Genomic DNA, 17,478 nt, shown 5'->3' with positions numbered 1-17,478 from the left:
GTCCACTTTATCATCTTCCTCCCCTTTTTCTTTCTTCACCCTACTCTACCTGTCAGTTTGTAGATTGGAACTTGTAATATGATTCTGACAGGCTACAATGGGTTGCCAAAAACACAGAGAAATTTCTTGGGGTGTATAGGAAGAGATGGTGAAAGAGAGCTGTTAAAAGGACAGAAGCCAGATGGCTGTCTTCTCACTAATCACTGCATTTGGCACTCTGCTTCGCTACTCCATGGAGCAGAGGGGTCCTACTGTCACCTCTTGCAGGGGATTCCTCATTTACCATCCTTGTACAAGGAGTGCCCATGCATTTTCAACTGCTTCTCCTTGGAACTCCCAAGAAAGAAGTTGCCACCCACATCCAGTGCCTGGCATGCTCTGCACACTCTGGTCACCCACCACCCATCCAGCCCCAGCCTGTGCTCACCTCGGAGCCCTGCAGCTTCTGTGGAAGATGTGGGCTGGCCTGCGAGAGGATCTGAAGTCAGTGGGTTGGGAGAGAGGCACTGCCTACGCCTGCCACCTGAGACACCACATGGTGTCACTGTGATGGCTCAGCAGCACTTCTCCAGGTCAGGTCAGCCTCTGGAAGCAGCTTGCTCCGCCCACACCGTTATGCGTGCTGGAGGAGAGGCACCACACTCCCTTCAAGGAGAGATCTTCAAAAGTATTAAATGAAAATTGTTGTTATTGGGGTTGAACTTCAACAACCTTTACAACTGATTGTGATGAGCAAAGCTCATGAGCACAGTGCAGCTCCACGTGCAAGGTCTTTGCTTCTAGCCCCACATGCTGTGCGAGCAGAATATTGGCTGTTTAAGCAGAAGATGCACCTCACTAGGGAAGGCTGCTTGATGAGTCCTGTACATATCTCCTTATAAAGACTAGAAATGTGCTTTCTGAAAGAAATACAGTATTTAAATTGATTAGGCAAATAATAAATAATGCCCCCAGCCTCCTGTCTGCAGCAGTCTGAGAGCTGGGCATATGGCGCCTTTCCAGACCACATGGTGGCCAATGAAGCAGAGCTGGGGATTATTATTTCACCCACCTTTAGCAGGAAATAAAACATCTGTTTAATCCTGACAGTGGGACTCCCCAGCAGTTAGGCTAAGATGGTTCAGAAGGAATATAATTGTTAAGGCAGCAGAAAGCAGTGAAAAGATATCAATTTTTTTAAGTCTCCAGTCTCTGACACTTTGAGAGTCATGGGATTTTTCATGGCTGTAGACAATCAGGACCTCTGTTTCACAGCTCAGTGAGAAAGAAAAAGGGCATCTTTTCAGCAGGAGTCAGTGGACAAGTGGCTGTGGCTCTGGACTGTTCACAAGTGGAGCAGCTGTACTTGCTGCTGCTCTCAGTTCTGGTTACCAATGGTGTTTTCTCAATGCTGTTCAACCACAAGGCAGCGTGAAGAGCTTGAACACTTGGACTGTCACTGTGAAAAACCAACAAGAGCAGACGTGCCATTCTGTGCAATATATAAGCAGATGAAGGTATTTTTGGGGTGCAGAACAACTTCTAAAATTATGTGTTCCCCTGGAAAATTAAACCCAGTATTACTGACTACCAGTAAGTAGCCAGAGGGCTGACTGAATAGCCTAGCTAGGCAATGATGAACAGGCAGTACAGCTGCAAATCTCACCTTATGGAACAGCAAACAGGGCACTAAGTAGTCAAAAGAGACAGTCTCCAAAAGAGAGCGGGGTATTTAAGAGGGTGACATAGTCAGAGGGGTCCAGTGAAACTGAGCAAAGGGAAATTGAGACCAAATGTTTGTAACAATTCCTGTCTTAGATTAATTTGCATAGCAGTCTTAGCAGGGAAGCGTTCAAATCCCCTTCCAGAAAAGGACAAAACAAAGTCTTGGGTTCAGCAACCCAAAGGATAAGTCTGTGCTGAATTACTGGACTATGATGAAAAACATTTGTTGTTTTTGTGGGATTCTTCTCGCTCTATCCTCATCCTATCCAGCAGAGCTTACTCAGAGACACTGTAGTGCTCCTCTTTGAACTCGTTTGGCTCAGTGGGTGGACAGGCATTTGGTTAGTGGTGGTCACTTTGGAGGGAGGAGGGTTTGAAGAATCTTTACAGGCAGTCACTGAGAACAGATTCCAGCTGGCTGCAAGCACTCCCACTAGGATGTGATGCTCAGCAAAGTCTCATGCTCCTGAGCACCCCTGTCAGCCAGTAAACACAAGCACCCTGGCATGCATGGCAGCACTGAAATGTCATTGTTGTGCTACCCCTCAGGAAAGAGCTGATTTTGCTGCAGTTTGAAACAACAGATGTGGCTTAAACCCTCAAAAAATTGGTATCCATTTGAGGCATAATTAAAAGGAAACCAAAGACAAAACTGAAAAGCAAAAATGGAACTTTAGTAACCTGACTTTGCCTATTGCACACTTCTTTACTGGCTTTGACTAGCAAAAAAAAAAAAGTCGAGCCCCTGCAGCTGCAGGTAGCTGTTGTCCTTTGCTCAGAAATACAATCAGCTATTGGCACAGAGCTGAAACAGAGGCTGCTGTTCTGGTTAAGGGCTCAGAGCTACTTAAGTTGGGCAAGACCATTACCATCTTCCACCCAGACCTGCTGCAGTGTGCCCACCACTAATTGTCACCAAAAGTTCCTATGCAAGCTTCACATACCTGCATGAGTTGGAGCATATTAATGAGAAGGAATTCAAACTTCAGTTAATAGAGGTGCATTATATACCTGCAATATTAAAACTCTTACTGTATTTTGTTTCCCTCACTGGAAAGGGTGAACTTTTCTTCCCCATATGGTCTTTGTAAAATTGTGTGCATTTTTTTCAAGGGTACACTGCACAAAGATTGCCTTGCTTGACTGTTGGCTACATGTTCACAGGTGTCTTTGCTGTCAGTTATTGATGCTATCAAGAAAGCAGCATCTTTTAAAAGGCTTCCAACTGAATTTTAGCTCCAGGCCACATACTTTCTCTCTGCAGGGTAGCTTTTACCATCTAATCTCACTGGAACAAGAAGGCTTTAAAACTAGGAAAAAATGAATGAGGAAATCAGTGATACCAATTATACACCAAAAGAAGATAAGTCCCTCTGTCTCATTAGCACTGTTTAATTATGCTTGGATTTAAATTCTAAATATAGTTCATACAAATTCACAAGGGCAAGTGTTTGCTTCCCCTATTGTAATCCTCTTCACATCTAATACTCCTCTCTCCTATGAGATCAACAGTTTTAAGGACCTGTCCGCTTGAATCATAAATAGAAAAGATGCTGACACTTCATCCCTCACAAGTGAGAAATGCTGGTTAAGCAATGGCTTATGTTTTATATTTGCAGTGCTGCGAGAGCCCAGAGGTCTCAAGTGACTTCTCAGCTTCCTGTGCTGGGTCTGTGTGTACATGTGGAGTACCTGCTATGGGTTTCTATACTTCTAACAAAGCAGAGGTTGTATATTTTCCATATGCTTGTTGTTGTGACCTATCATGATGTTCATTATAAACTCTCATCAGGCTGAACAAAGGCACCAGACCAGGTGTCAGGAATATTTATACTTTTATTGTACAGTTGCCATAACTGTAGCAACCAGACCACTGTTCAGACTAAAAAGGTGTTGGCTAACAAACTCTTAAATTCTTGCAATAGGCTTCCACAGAGGTGTTGGCTACACAAGCCCTTCATTTTGTACCCTTCAATAAGTTCTCACCTCCCACAGCAAACTCATCAAAGGTGCTGTCACACAAACCACAACACAGCTCCAGAAGCTTCCCACTCCCACAATAAACTACAGTAATCTGTGACTTCTACCCAGGGGTTCAGCTGAGAAAGAGTGGAGATCCACTCCCCTACTCCCTGAAGAAAATGCCCCCAGAGACAAATCTCTGCTCACCGAGAAGGAGCCTATTCTTAGTCCATGTGCAGAGTAACTGTCCAAAATGCCAATGAGGATGTCCTCCGTTTGAGAAAGATGGGCTTTAAACAAGTACTTCTGCACCAGCTATTCTGAAAGGAAGGAATGGGGCAGGGAGGAAAGATGCAAACACCTGTTTTCCTTCTAGGTCTGCTTAAAAATTCAGTTAAGAAGCTGCATCTAAAAAGACAAAGATTTGAAAACATCACCAGCATTTCTAAAAGTGCAGAGCGCAAACATGCTCTCTACCATGACCTTAGTACTTGCTAATCCTTTATCAGTGGTTTTGTTTGACTCAGAAATACTATTAATTAATCAAATCACATATAAAAACTATTGAGTGAGAATTTTACTGCCCTCAAAACTAAAGTTTATTGCACTTATGAAAGCATTTTACACTTGCATCCTCAATTGGTATGTATCTGCCAAGAACAGATGTCATTGCTTAGTCACAGAGTGCAAAGGCATTTGATGCTCAGTGTCACCTCAGATTTGTGTGTCCAAAGGATAACAAACATAGATGCAGTATTAGATTAGAGCTTCAGATGCTTGAATTCATGCAGCACGTAGAGGAGCTACACTTTAGTAATGCTGGGATGTGGAATAATTAGAACACCAGGTTCTTCCTGCATTAGTTTAGTCAAGGAATGCTTAAAAATGATGGTGGGTTTTCATAACTCCTACCCCCTGGAGACAATTGGGCAGAAATGGCACTGAGGGCTTATATGCTGGTAAGCACCTAAATCTCTGTGGTAGCTGCTGTGATTGTTGTTGTACCTTGGAAATTTTGGTTGGACTCTCATGCCTGGAGAAGGAAATCATCTGTGCATCTCTGGCAAGATGTCCACACACTGAAAATTTGAGACTACTGGTAGGACAGCCAGCCAAGTGTCCCCGTAGGAGAGGTGCTCCTCATGAGGGAGAGCCAGCGAGCGGAGCCCAGCCTGGGAGCAGGCCTGCCTCTGGGGAAACCCTTCCTCCTGCAGGGCCTGGGGAGCACAGCCTGATGTGAAAGGGAAAGCCTGTCCTGCAGCAAGCTAAGATGCTGTCATTTCCAGAAGTGTCCCCCTCTGCTCCCCACGGCCCCAGCGCTCACTCCCACTTCCCAGTGCCTGTGTCATGGGCTGCCTGCAGCCTGGGCTGGCTCTGGCCTGGGTGAGGGGTAACCCAGCCAAAAGAGAGAGCTGCCTTTGCCCTGAGATAAGGAGAAAAACCACCAATCTTTACAGATTTCACCATTAGAACCATGTCTTGTTGAATGTACTACCTACATATTATGATTTTCATTTTACCAATATATGAAAGTATTAAGTGGGAAAAGATGAAGGTCATGAAAAACACAGGAATCCTGACAGATGATAAAGGATGACACAGAAGTTATTCTTCTAATTTTATGTGTAAAAGTTTTGTCAATTGGGTGATGGGACAGTAACCTTTAGGATATAGTATTTTTTTAGATTGGAATTCATTTGGGCTCAGTAATAAAACTAACCTGACAGCTCTAAGAGGACAATTTATGAGATCAGCTCAGCTCCTGATACATTCTTATGTAACCCTACAAGCAGCATGAGGATTTTGTGGTATCATGTAAATGTATATGAATTGACATTTAACCAATGGAACAGATGCTCCAAATCCACTATGGGAAAGTGTGGTTTGCCAGCTAATGGGTTACTTACTTGTCTTTGCAATAGAAGGGCATGCAGGGAAGGTATTGCAGTGCTCAAATCAGCAAGGAGAGCTCAGCCAGCAGCCAATGAGCCACAGCTGCAAGCCTGAAACAAACAATCTGTGTGGTAGTTAGGGTGAAGGAAGTTGTACATTATGCAAATATACAAAGCTGTGCAACAGCTCTTCATGTGGCTTTTTATAGGGACAAATCTAGGGGAATGAAAGAAGCTGCACCATCTCCTAGGTCAGCCCCGTATACGCGACTGTTTGGCAAGTCCTGTTCCTCTGCCATGCTCAGCCCAAGGGCAGAGGAGGTGGATGGCAGAATTCTGGGAGCATGGGGCATATTCTGCTTCTCTGAGTCCTTTAAATCTTTGCTAGTTCTATCAGTTTTAGTGGAAACTGCTGTTCTACCATTGAAGGAAAGTGAAGATCTACTGATCTGCTTGCAAATGCACAGAGGAAAGCAGCTCTTGGTGCTCTTTCCCTCAAAGCTTTTGACAATGCTAACAGACAATCAGCTCCCTTTTCCAGCTTTCATTCCAGGCCTGCTAAACCCATGAGTGTCCCAACAAGTTTAGATACAAAACAGAAGCAATCATCTCTCCTGTCTTTATCTTGCATTTTGACGACTCTTGGATCTCTTAACATCAACTACAAACTATCATAGTTCTCTATTAGTGAACAACATTTAGAAGAAGCTGATTTGAACATGTCTTCTGTCCTGAACTATAAATATTTCAGTATTCCAACATCAAAAATATTCTATTGATTCAGTAAGGTGCTGTCAGGCCCTTCCTAGGCACTGAAACGCTGGATAGTGCTTATGCCTCTTTGAGCTATGGCTTCTCCCAGACCTTACTGAAGACAATAACTCTGCTAAGGATTGTCCTTCCAGCTTTGGAGAAGGGAGTAATTGCACAACCCCCCTGGACATCAATACTACAAATAACAGGAAGCCACAACCCCAGGCCACCTGCAAAATGATTCAAACTTTGCATATGGGTAAACAGGTTTCCCAAGAGTAACAGCAGACACAAGGGTGATGTCCAGGGACTGTTTGGTTTTTACACTGTAAGTACAACTGCAAAACTACAGAAACAGGAATGGGCAAGGGGCCTGGGGCTGAAGCCATGGCATTTCCTTCCCAGGAAACTCTTGTTCCATTGGTCTGCAGAGCTGTGCTCTGCTCAATACCGTCGCATAGCTTCCATACAAGAGCAAGAAAACAAATTTCACTTTGCTGGCTGACCTGCAGGTCTGCCTATCTTCTGAGGACAGAGCAAATGTGGCTTTGATCTCCTCCACTGTTTAGAGAGAAAGTCCCTGGGTGTGTTTGAACGGTGCAGAGAAAAAGATTTGTACGAGGGGATTCTAAAATTTAAACATCCTGTAATTTCTTAATGATACCCAATGAGCTCTCAAGACACTAGATACAAAATGAGATTTCTAGGGAAAGCATTTTTCCTTGATTTACACACAGAATTTTACTGGCTTGGGAAATGTAGCACAGTGAAAAGATTGCAAGGTGACTCGATTTCTTCCAGCAAAAAAGAAAAATCAAATTTCTCCAACAGCAAGTTTCTCGAACATTCTGTTAGGAGCTGAAAATCTGAAATTATTCTGCAAGAACCTCACTTATTCAAAGGACAATAATATTAATTTCAAAAGATACACATGAAGTTCAAAATGAAACTTTCTATACATGGTAACTGTATAGAAAGCAAAGCTCATCTACTATACATGGCAGGAAACTGGTTTTTGTGCCACAGTGCCCAGGATGGAAATAATAGGCTTAAAGAGCAGTAAAAAGACAGGATGCTAGGGAAAACTAGAATAAATCACTTGGATAAGTAATGCAGCCATCACTGAGAGGCATTTTTAAGAATAAGGTAGACAAATTTGTCAGGGTACGAGCAAACTTGAGCCAAACTTAGGTATTGGAAGAGGTTAAAGAGTTTTTCAGGGATATTTGCCCAGGAAGCTTTAAGGACTGAGTAAAACCTGCTTAGTTTGTAGAAGGGATACTTAGAAACACACTGGTGTCAGGTGGCAGGTATGTAATGCCAGACAGACCCCCAGGATGGTGACTTGGGGAACTCTTGTTTATCTCACTGGACTCCTTTCACCAATCTGTGACCACAAAGACATGAGCTTTCTGGATCATTCATTATTTCTCTGAAAAACATGCAGTCTTACCTTTCCTACAAAGGCAACACAGTCCTCAGCTCTACAGTCCATGGCTGCCTGGAGGAATGGTCCAGGCCTGAGGAAGGGCATTTACCCCCTAGAGCCCAGGGCAGGCCCATGCTGGGCCCCGGCCGTGCCCCGGTCCCTGTGCGGTGGTGGCAGACGGACACGCTGGGCTGGCTGGCTCACCGAGTGTGGGGCTGGGCAGGCCCTGCCGCCCGGCACCCCGCAGCTACCAAACCAGAGCCCTCACTCTGGCTGTAGCTGATACAGAGAAAACAGAGTTTTTAAAAATGCAATAGCAATTGTGAGAATCAAGTATTAAAGGCATTGATATAAGGACACTCTCTAACCACACCGGCTCCAAATTTTGAGGCTCCCCTGTCTGATACACTGCCCAGGTCCCTACCCCACCAGGCCAGGTTCTCCAGTCTCCCTTCCCAATGCAATATCCCACTTCTGGAGAAGTGCACCAAGTTCTCAGTGCTCTCTGAAGAATAATAAAAGACCAAAAGACACTGCTCACCTTGCGGCCAACTCAACTCCGTTGCCGAACCGCTCCTCCCACACGACACGGCTGCGGGGGCGGTGCTGCGCCCGCCCGGCCGCGGCCCCGCGGGCCGCAGCTCCTCTGCCTCACAGCTCCTCTGCCTCACAGCTCCAGCCCCAGCCTCCAGCCCCAGCTCCATCCCCTGCCCCAGCTCCCGCCCCAGCCGGAATTCAGGGCACGGCTGAAGCAGCAACGCTGCTGGGGACCTGCATCCCCGCCCCAGGCTGGATGTGCCGTGTCCTGGTGTCCTGCCTGGCCGGGCTGGTGGCCCCGCCTCCGACCTGTGGTTTTCCTACAATCCGGAAGACATCAAAGCTGGAGCAGGAACAAGCAGGATGCTTTAAATTCCAAAACGTGCTTTCCTTTTCGGAGCTGCTGATTTTAAAACACGCAGGTGTTTTAAAACCTGCTCAGGTGGCAGCGGCGTGGAGCTCCCCAGGCCATGCTGTTCCGGTGCCCGCACTGCCACCATCCATTTCTCAACTTCCCGCGAGCGTCAAAAGCACTTTCCAAAAAGTCAAAATATTGACCAGCCTTCACAAAATAAAAACACAATTTCCCCTATCCAACGTATTTTCATGTGGTAAAACCATCAATTCTATTTCAGTTACCAACATGCAGAATAAGAAGGAATGAATTCTATTGTGAACTTACAGCTATAGCACATTTTCCTTGAACTCTGCACTCAGACTTGTGCTGTAGAGAGTGGAAAGGATGGAGTCTCAGTATTCTGTTTGAGTCTAATTTTCTAATAATTCTATGAGCTAATGTTATCCCACAGCTCAATATTTTAAAAAGAATACTGAAATACTTACAAGTTGTTACTGTGCAGTCCATTCAATCAAATGAAGTCTTGGTTACCTCATCATGACAGATGTTTTAAGTTTCATGAATCTTCCACTTTCACCTCCAATGCTACTTAAATTAATTATTGTATTATTGGCCTTTTGTTTGTAATTAAGAAGAGTTTGCTTTAAATATTTTTGTGCTCACTGATATGGTTATGTGATTTACCCTATGCTGAAATGTTAAAGCACACAATGAAAACCTTGAAATTTCAACTGCCTGTTGTTTATTACTGTTTTGGCTACATTCTCTACAATTTCAGCAGCATTTTAAAGAGACAGTTAACATTTCTTTATATACAATGAAAACAAAATGGCTTGCAACATCAGAAACAAGAGCAACAGTTTAACTGTACAATACTAAATGAAAACCTGTGGTAATACAGCCTCCTCTTTCTGCAACATGGACAAAATTACATATAGGTATTCAGCATCAAGAATGGGATAGTAAAAAGAATAGTGAACAGGAGAGAGATACACTGTTCTGAAAAATAAGTTTCTACCATACAAGGCAGTTAGAAAATGTTTCACATTTTAAAATATCTGTACAAGCCACAAGAAACATTTCCTTGTTGATAGGAACTTCCAGAAATAGAGAATAACCATGAGCAACTTCTACACCTATTATTGATGCGCTCTGCGGGACGAGAACGCAGCGAACGGACTGAAGGAACTGTACTGTAAATTGCCAACACAGATCTGCTGTACATGCCTTGATTGATAACGATTGCCTGTGCTCCATCTCTCGTACAGTTGACTCGCACCTGAAGGAGGTCATTTGACTCTTGTAAAAGTAAAAGCAACGTCATTTAGCAGCAATTAAAAGCGCCTTGAGGGAGACTTAAAAAAAATACAATATCCAATTAGAAAAAGCCATACTTTAAACATTTGTACAGGAATAAGTTGCTGAAATTTAACTGAAAATGTGACATCTGTACAACAATTTACAGTAGAGCTAGAAGGGAATTTATCATTATTCCTGCATAGAACATTATACATGACCTGTTTGCATTTGGTTTCATACTGTTGCTTGCTTTTATTAGAAGCCTGGAAGGTTTCACAAGTTTCAATACCACAGCAAGTATAGTATTTAAAAAAAAACGAATGGATTTCAAAATTAGCAATCTATTTGAGAAGTAAGTACCAGGAATTCCATATCACCCTTCCAATCTAAATTCAGTGGAACACCACAACATTTTTGGAGGTACAAGCCTGAGTAGCCAAATAAAATACTCTAATTTTATTTGAAAAATCTGATGCTGAACATTATCTTTCACCATCTCACATTCCTTACTTTGGTTTTGAAAGATCAATGTCTTTGAAAGATGGCAGCTCATTTACTTCATAACCAGGCACAAAATTTTTCCTGTGTTTTTAAATTTGCTCACTACCCTTTTTTATTTAAATAATGAAAAACTACCCTTCATGTTAGAACTTTCCAGTATCCACCAAATGTACTTTAAAGTATTAAAAAGATTATTTACAATGTTCCCCAGAAAAAAACTAAAAACCTTTTCTTCAGTCTTAAACACAGTATACCTGTTAGTTTGTAACAGGAAGTGTCATCCTTCAATGTTAAACGGTGTTTCTCAGAAGGGCACATTTATTCACAGTCCATGATCCACTCCAATCATACAAATGACACTATGTAGGAGGACTTCAGTCTGAAAACACAGTTATCAAACTTGTCCTGTGTAAAAGCACTCAAATGCTTTCAAGCTCAAGTCTGCATCTGAAAACTAAACAAAGGTATCATCCCATTCCTCAGCTGGAGAAATTTCAGTACGAAATAATGCTTGAAGTAGGTGGTGTAGGGGATGCTGCTAGGCCAGTCATATGCAAGTTTCCTGAAGAATTTGATCTCCTCATATGAGGGAGAAGATAAGGATCATTAGCCAGCTGGTGGACATCAAATCTGTCCTCTTTTCGATATGCTAAACAGCGTCTGATAAAGGCCTAGAAAAGAAATGTAGAAAGTTACAGTAACATTCCAAATACTTATATTTGCTTTCAGGCAAATAGGCAAGTCCTCCTGGATAAACTAGCTTCTAAACAAGTTCTTTTTCTTAAATAATTCAATTCAAATGACCATGCAACATTTTGTTGCTGAGCCCACTGAAGAAATGCAACATCATGGCAGAAAGAAAAAATCTGGCTTCAAATAATCACACTTCAAATATTTATTTCCATGTTTAGGAACTATATTTACAAGTAAAACATTAGCACCTCACCCAATTAGATTTTTGCATGTTTTATGTGAACAGATGAATAAAAACCAGGAGCAAGTGTCAGAGGATTGAAAAAGGAGACCTTTCTACTTTCTCCAATGAGCTTCTAAAACCATTGAGTGGGGAAGAATAGGTGGATGATGCAGAGATAGAATTTCAATGCTTTAGCTGAATTTTGAAAACAAGCATTTCCACATGTGCCATGACAGGGTAGAGCAAAACATGAAGCTGACATTGATGGTTGCCATGCTCAATAGGCATTATGTAAAGAATATTTAGGAAACCACTACCTTGCTGAAACTCTCTTCCCATGAAAAACTCAATCACACCTGCTTAAAATTAACTAATCAATTGAAAAACTCTGTAGCTAAATTCACTATGTCATCCCTACATCTAGGTCCATATGACCTATGCCAATCATTTTACGCTGAAAGTTTCTGTCAAGTTTTATGTCTAGCACACACAGAACATTTGGTCTCCTGAGAGCCTGGGCTTCAACATTTAATGATAGAAAATCCTTATTATTGCTACAGAACTGATTAGCACATCATTACTTAATTTAGAACTTAATTTAAAAGAATTACATATGTCTTCTTTGATAAATCTGTTCAGCTGTTTGTTCTTTGCTCCAATTAAAATCTGGAGATTAAAGGAGAAAATCTGTGATACAAGTTCCAAAGAATCATACTAGAATTTACTTTTAACATTTGCATATCCAGCATGGACAAGGTACAATATAAAAATTATGCACATCTGCTAGTAGATATTCACATGTTCTTGGATATTACAGATTTTAATCAAATTCTTCACAGTAAATCCTTCAAAACAAATGAACTGTAAACAGTTATTCTCAAGAGCCTCAGAGTAACAGTTTGTGTCTGAAATGTTTTTAAAATACTTCACAGTTTTGTGCCACTGCAGCCACACTAGTGTGAAGCAAAGGACACCACTGCACAAAACAGGAAACAGTGAGGAGGATCAAAGGACAGTTACAGTCTGAAAACTAACTAACAATGTCATTTGAGGTTCCATATTTATTTAATCTCCGTGTTTTCCAAATCAGAATTTCAGTTTACAAGCTGTTCTTTTCCAACTGCCAGGCCTATAAATCTGAAAAACAATTTGGATTCTATACAGTCATTGTAAACGGTCTACATTAAGAAGTTAGTCTGAAATTGTTTTATAGCATTTCCACCAGAGAATAATTTCTCCCTCTCTCTCACAGCTATCATGACAATGGTTAATATGAGTGGAGAATACTAGAAGTTTATTTCAGTCATTCAAACAAACAGACCATGCAAATACATAGAGAATGCAAAAAGTTGCCAATTCTCCATGCTGAACTGCCTACTCCTTCCTAACATCCTCTGTAAAAAAACTATTCATGACAAAGAAAGGCAAAGTTAAAAGACACAGATATAAACTTTTACTACGTAAAGGTATCAGGAACATGATGTGTTTTTGTCAATTGCATTCAAGGGATAGTTTTCTCAAATGCCAGTGAAAAACCAACAGCAAACAAAAACCCCAATTCTAACTACAATTCTTCAACCAGTTTTTCATAACTTTAACTGCAACTCTCTCACTAACACTACTTTTAGAAAATATAATTAACAAAAATATACCACCACTTGTAACAGCAAGTTTATGTATCCAAAAGACTTATTTTGTTGGGAAGCTACTGCCTCTAGAAATATATTTCTTTTCCTTTTAATCTTTAGAAGCTGAATCTTAACGTTCCTAAATTTTTGGTGTGTCCCAAATCTAAATATGTTTAATTAGTTGCTGAAACTTGAATAAGCATTCTACTATCTTGGCATTTTTTTCTCAAAGAGCATATCTATTGCATCTGGTCATGAATATATCTTTCAAAAATTGGGAGAGTTTTTACAAGCAAGTAACATATAATATTTTCTTCCACATTCACAGAATTGGATTTGTGTTACAGATGCTCACATCAGTGATCATGTGGGAAACCACCTCAATCTGTTTCTGAATAGCCAGTCTGTGTAGAGGAATTGACACCTTTGTGGCAGAGAACTATTTTGGCAGTCTTATTTCCTGAATCAGCATCAAATTATCTTCTAGATTCCTAATCTCAAAAATTCATGTTTCTAAACTCAGATATAAGTTAATACCCACACACTATGACCTTTCAAAGGGAAGAGTATTAGAGGTCATATCCTTTAGGCACCTGATAGCCAAATACTTCTTCTAGCTGCAGGGAATAAAATCCCCTATTTCCAGAAAGAGTTGCTACTGTTAGCAGCAGCATTTCACAAGAACTTCTAGTAAGACAGCCTGAATGAGACACATAAGGTCCTCTGAGAAAAAGTAAAGCAGACCATTTTTGAGGTGGCCTACTTAAAAACCACTTGCAAATTTCTGGAATATATATATATAGTTTTGCTTTGAAGTACATGATTTTGAGAAGTCCCAGAATAAGACTGCTTAAATAAAAACATCCACATCCTAGCTTCTCAAGTACGTTTTTCTACATAGTTATTATGTCCTACAGCATTCTTGGGTTAACAACAATTTTACAGCTGAATCTTTCAAGATGAATGTTTTACTCAGAGATTATAGTAAAAGTTACCTTGGCTTCATTGCTTACAACAGGTTTGACAGGGAATTGAACTTCTGTGGCTTTTAATATTGTATTTTCTTGTAGGATATCTTGCTGTGATTGATTGTGGCCAAATGGCTGCAAAACAAGCACATGTGAATTTTTTTTCAGGAGATTTATCCAATTACTTTGATTTCATAAATATTTATCCTATAGTAAGTTGTTGCAGTATACAAACTGCCAACTATTCTGCAAATAAAAAAGTTACAGGCAAGATTTTCTAATATTTTGCAAAATCAGTGTACACTGCCAAAAAGTAACACAAATCATTTTCCATGTAGATTCATGTCTTTACAGTCTAGTGAGAATAGGCACCTACACTAAAACTCTTTAGATTTTCTAAAGCTTTCCTTACCTTTCTACCATAAAGGCATTGGAAAAAGATTACTCCAACTGACCACACATCAACCTTATTAGAAATCTTTGGTGGCTCTTTGCCAACTACAAAACACTCTGGAGGCAAGTACCTGGAAAACAAAACAGGCATTTCAGTCTGTAAGTATGGCATCACTAGAACATGCTCAATTATCCAACTGTGCAAACACCTCACCTACACATCTCTGAGCTTCTGACAATTGTACACCTGCCCTACAATCTGCATTCCAACACCCAGCAACCCACCAAAACTGATATTACAGTTTCTATACAGTTAGCCAGATAGAGGGGTCTATTTAACACAAGCACAAATGAAAACATTTTTTACCTAAACTGCCAATTATAATTTCTTTTTAAATTGGGACCCCAGGTTAAATATGAAGCCATCTATCAAAGCAAGAAAAGATGAAAGCCAAATAAGGCGTTTTAGCAAGACCTGGTTAGGAACAAAGAAAATGCAGATATGGCATAAAGATCCTTTAACCAAGTTTTTAGTAAAAATGGTAACTTTACCCAGAGATATGTATGATAGACAAAGGTGATTGTTATTTCTGTCCCTGTATTTTGCAGAAAGAGAACTTTACTTAATGAAAGTTGAGGAAGTTCCCATGCCATTCCTGAATTACAGAATAACTGATGAAATGGAACTTCCTTTAAAAAACAAACAAAACCTTCCATATATATTAATTTAAGGGCAGTCAAGTATTACTGACCGTAATATTTAAAATTGAAAAATGCAAAACAACTATTATGGCAACTACAGAACAGGCACTCTGCTGTCAACAACATATAAGACTTAAGGAGAAACTTTGAAGAAATATTTGTAGAAATAGAAATAAGCAGAAAAAGGGAGATAAAAAATGCAACAATTTTGAACAGCATCACAAACTCTCTTCTGGAATACTTGTTTACAATTCTGATTACAACAATCAAGACAAGTGATCTTAAATTGATACAAATGCAATGAATGTTACTAAAATGATCTGAAGAATGGATAGCCCATAGTTCAGAGGGAAAAAAAAAGTGAAGGCTACAAAAACACCAAGGTGCAAGTATACTAGGAGGGGGCCACAACCTACTTGAGGGAGGACAGTGTTAGCACAGGAACAAACAAGTATAAACTGGCCACAAATATACACAGCCTGCAAATTAGAGGATTAGATTTCTAATGATCAGAGAACTGAGGTTGCAGAAGACATTTCAAATCAGATTACTGGGGACAAAACACTAACTAAATTTAATATAAACATCTAGAAGTTTACCAAGAGATTACATAACCTAACTGCCTGGGAAGGCAGGTAACTGAGCCCAGTGACTGAGGAAATCCCTCCCAGGGCTATACTGCAGACAGTTTGTGCAATGTACTCTGAACAGATTCATTCCCAAGCTCAAACTCACTCTAAGTTTTTCCCTGCCTAATGAAGATTTTGGGCTCAGAGAAAGCATGAATTAGAAATGCAGAGACTCATCATGAATCTATAATGATTACAGATCCTCTTTTACTTCTAAGTTTCCAGCACCACTAGTGCCTGAGGCATTCTAGATGAAATCCAAAAGCCAAAATTTTTCTGATATATATTCCTAAAATAAAACATTTAAACTGGTGTTTAAATAGGTAAAGTATTAAAAAGAGTAGCAAAAGCCTAACACTTCTAAAATGCTTCAACTGGAGTAATCATTTTCTCACAGCATGTGCACAGTGGCATTTGAGGAAGAGTATGTGTTTCCTTCACTAAAAACTCTGAAGGAAAAGGCAAAAACTTTATTACATCCAACCCCTGAATATGGGAAGAGGTGCAAAGCAAATGGGAATGACACTGGCTTCTCTGTAGAGCAAATGACTTGTAACAACCTGCCCAGTAAAGGATTTCTAATCCACCCACTGACACAGCCAGCACATACCCAGGCTGAAAGAGTTACTCTGCCATGAAGAATCTGCATCTTTAGAGAGTCTAAAAACAGATTTTCTGTAAGCAATGACATGCTTATTGTCATACCTATGCTTTGGCAGCTGTAAAACTCCAGTGTTTTGGATGAGCATGCAAGTACACAAAAAATAAATCACAGCTGCTGGGCTGTCATTAATGTTTAGGAAGGAAGAGTGAATACTCTTTTGTCCTAAGGACATTACCTGTTGGCAATACCTGTTCTACAATTTCCAAGTATTAAGCACCCACACTTAATCATCAAATGTCTCTGTCAAATATCTTCAACCACCAGCAGCCAAAGAAATAATACCTGCCTCTTCAGAGGTTACCATGTTTCTAAATCACAGTGATCATCTCCACGTTTATTTATACATATTTACTTATAAATAAATAACACACACACACTCTTATTTTACTTTTTAAGTTAGACTCTTCTAATATTTGGGAATATCAACATCACAGTACTGCACAAACACCTCTGTCTGCCATCCATGTTAATATTTTTAGTCCTAGTTGTCTCTCCAAATTGGCTTTGTAAGACTACATTTATAAAATCTGAACAATGATCCAGAGTCTAAACAGCAAAATCAAACCAGGGCTTACCAGTAAGTTCCTGCTCCCTGTGAAGTTAAATCCATTCCATCCACTCCATAGCTATCATCATCCATTATTTTGGACAGACCAAAATCAGTAATTTTTATTTCTCCACATGCTGTTCCATCTACAAGAAGGATATTACCTATTCAGGGGGAAAAGAAAAATTACTTCAAAAAAAGCTAACAGAATGCTTTATTTTCAAAACCAGGTTCAATTTTCAAGAGCATCTAACTTCATGAGAGTAAGTGACAATTTTACAGAATCTAAGACTCAGAACCACAAAACAGCCTGGGTTAAAAGGCACCCATGACCAAACCCACAGTCTTGGTGTTATTAGCACCATGCTTGAACCAACTGAGGCACATTTACATAATCTTTACACCCTCAAGTCTAGAGTAACTCGACTATGATAAATTTCTGTGCAATTTCAGCAACTCTCCAGGTTACCATGATGATCTGAAATGGCTCTCTCATCTGGGAGCTGGTTGGTCAGCAAAGAAACACCAAAATGGAGTGAGGAAATATCAGAATGCAGCCATGTACCAGTTACAAATAAGCCTCACTATTTTTCTGC

General features: G+C 40.4%; 1 protein-coding gene across 3 annotated transcripts in view; it reads right to left on the bottom strand.

The window, feature by feature from the left end:
• Window positions 1–9,354: 9,354 nt before the first annotated feature.
• The window catches only part of TLK1 (tousled like kinase 1), a 69,378-nt gene continuing 61,254 nt past the window's right edge, over window positions 9,355–17,478 (bottom strand). For all 3 annotated transcript variants that reach the window (XM_036386631.2, XM_036386630.2, XM_036386629.2), the window contains exons 18-21: window positions 16,911–17,046; window positions 14,360–14,471; window positions 13,975–14,082; window positions 9,355–11,106 (exon numbers count right to left, since the gene is read on the bottom strand). In XM_036386631.2, coding sequence (XP_036242524.1) covers window positions 10,930–11,106; window positions 13,975–14,082; window positions 14,360–14,471; window positions 16,911–17,046 — 533 coding nt within the window. In that variant the 3' untranslated portion in view covers window positions 9,355–10,929. The remainder of the gene's footprint in view (window positions 11,107–13,974; window positions 14,083–14,359; window positions 14,472–16,910; window positions 17,047–17,478) is intronic.

This window comes from Molothrus ater, chromosome 7 (genome assembly GCF_012460135.2).
Source record: "Molothrus ater isolate BHLD 08-10-18 breed brown headed cowbird chromosome 7, BPBGC_Mater_1.1, whole genome shotgun sequence".
In the NCBI taxonomy this organism is placed as follows: domain Eukaryota; kingdom Metazoa; phylum Chordata; class Aves; order Passeriformes; family Icteridae; genus Molothrus; species Molothrus ater.
The sequence above is the reverse complement of the archived record's forward strand: the minus strand, read 5'-3'. Positions and strand labels throughout refer to the sequence as shown.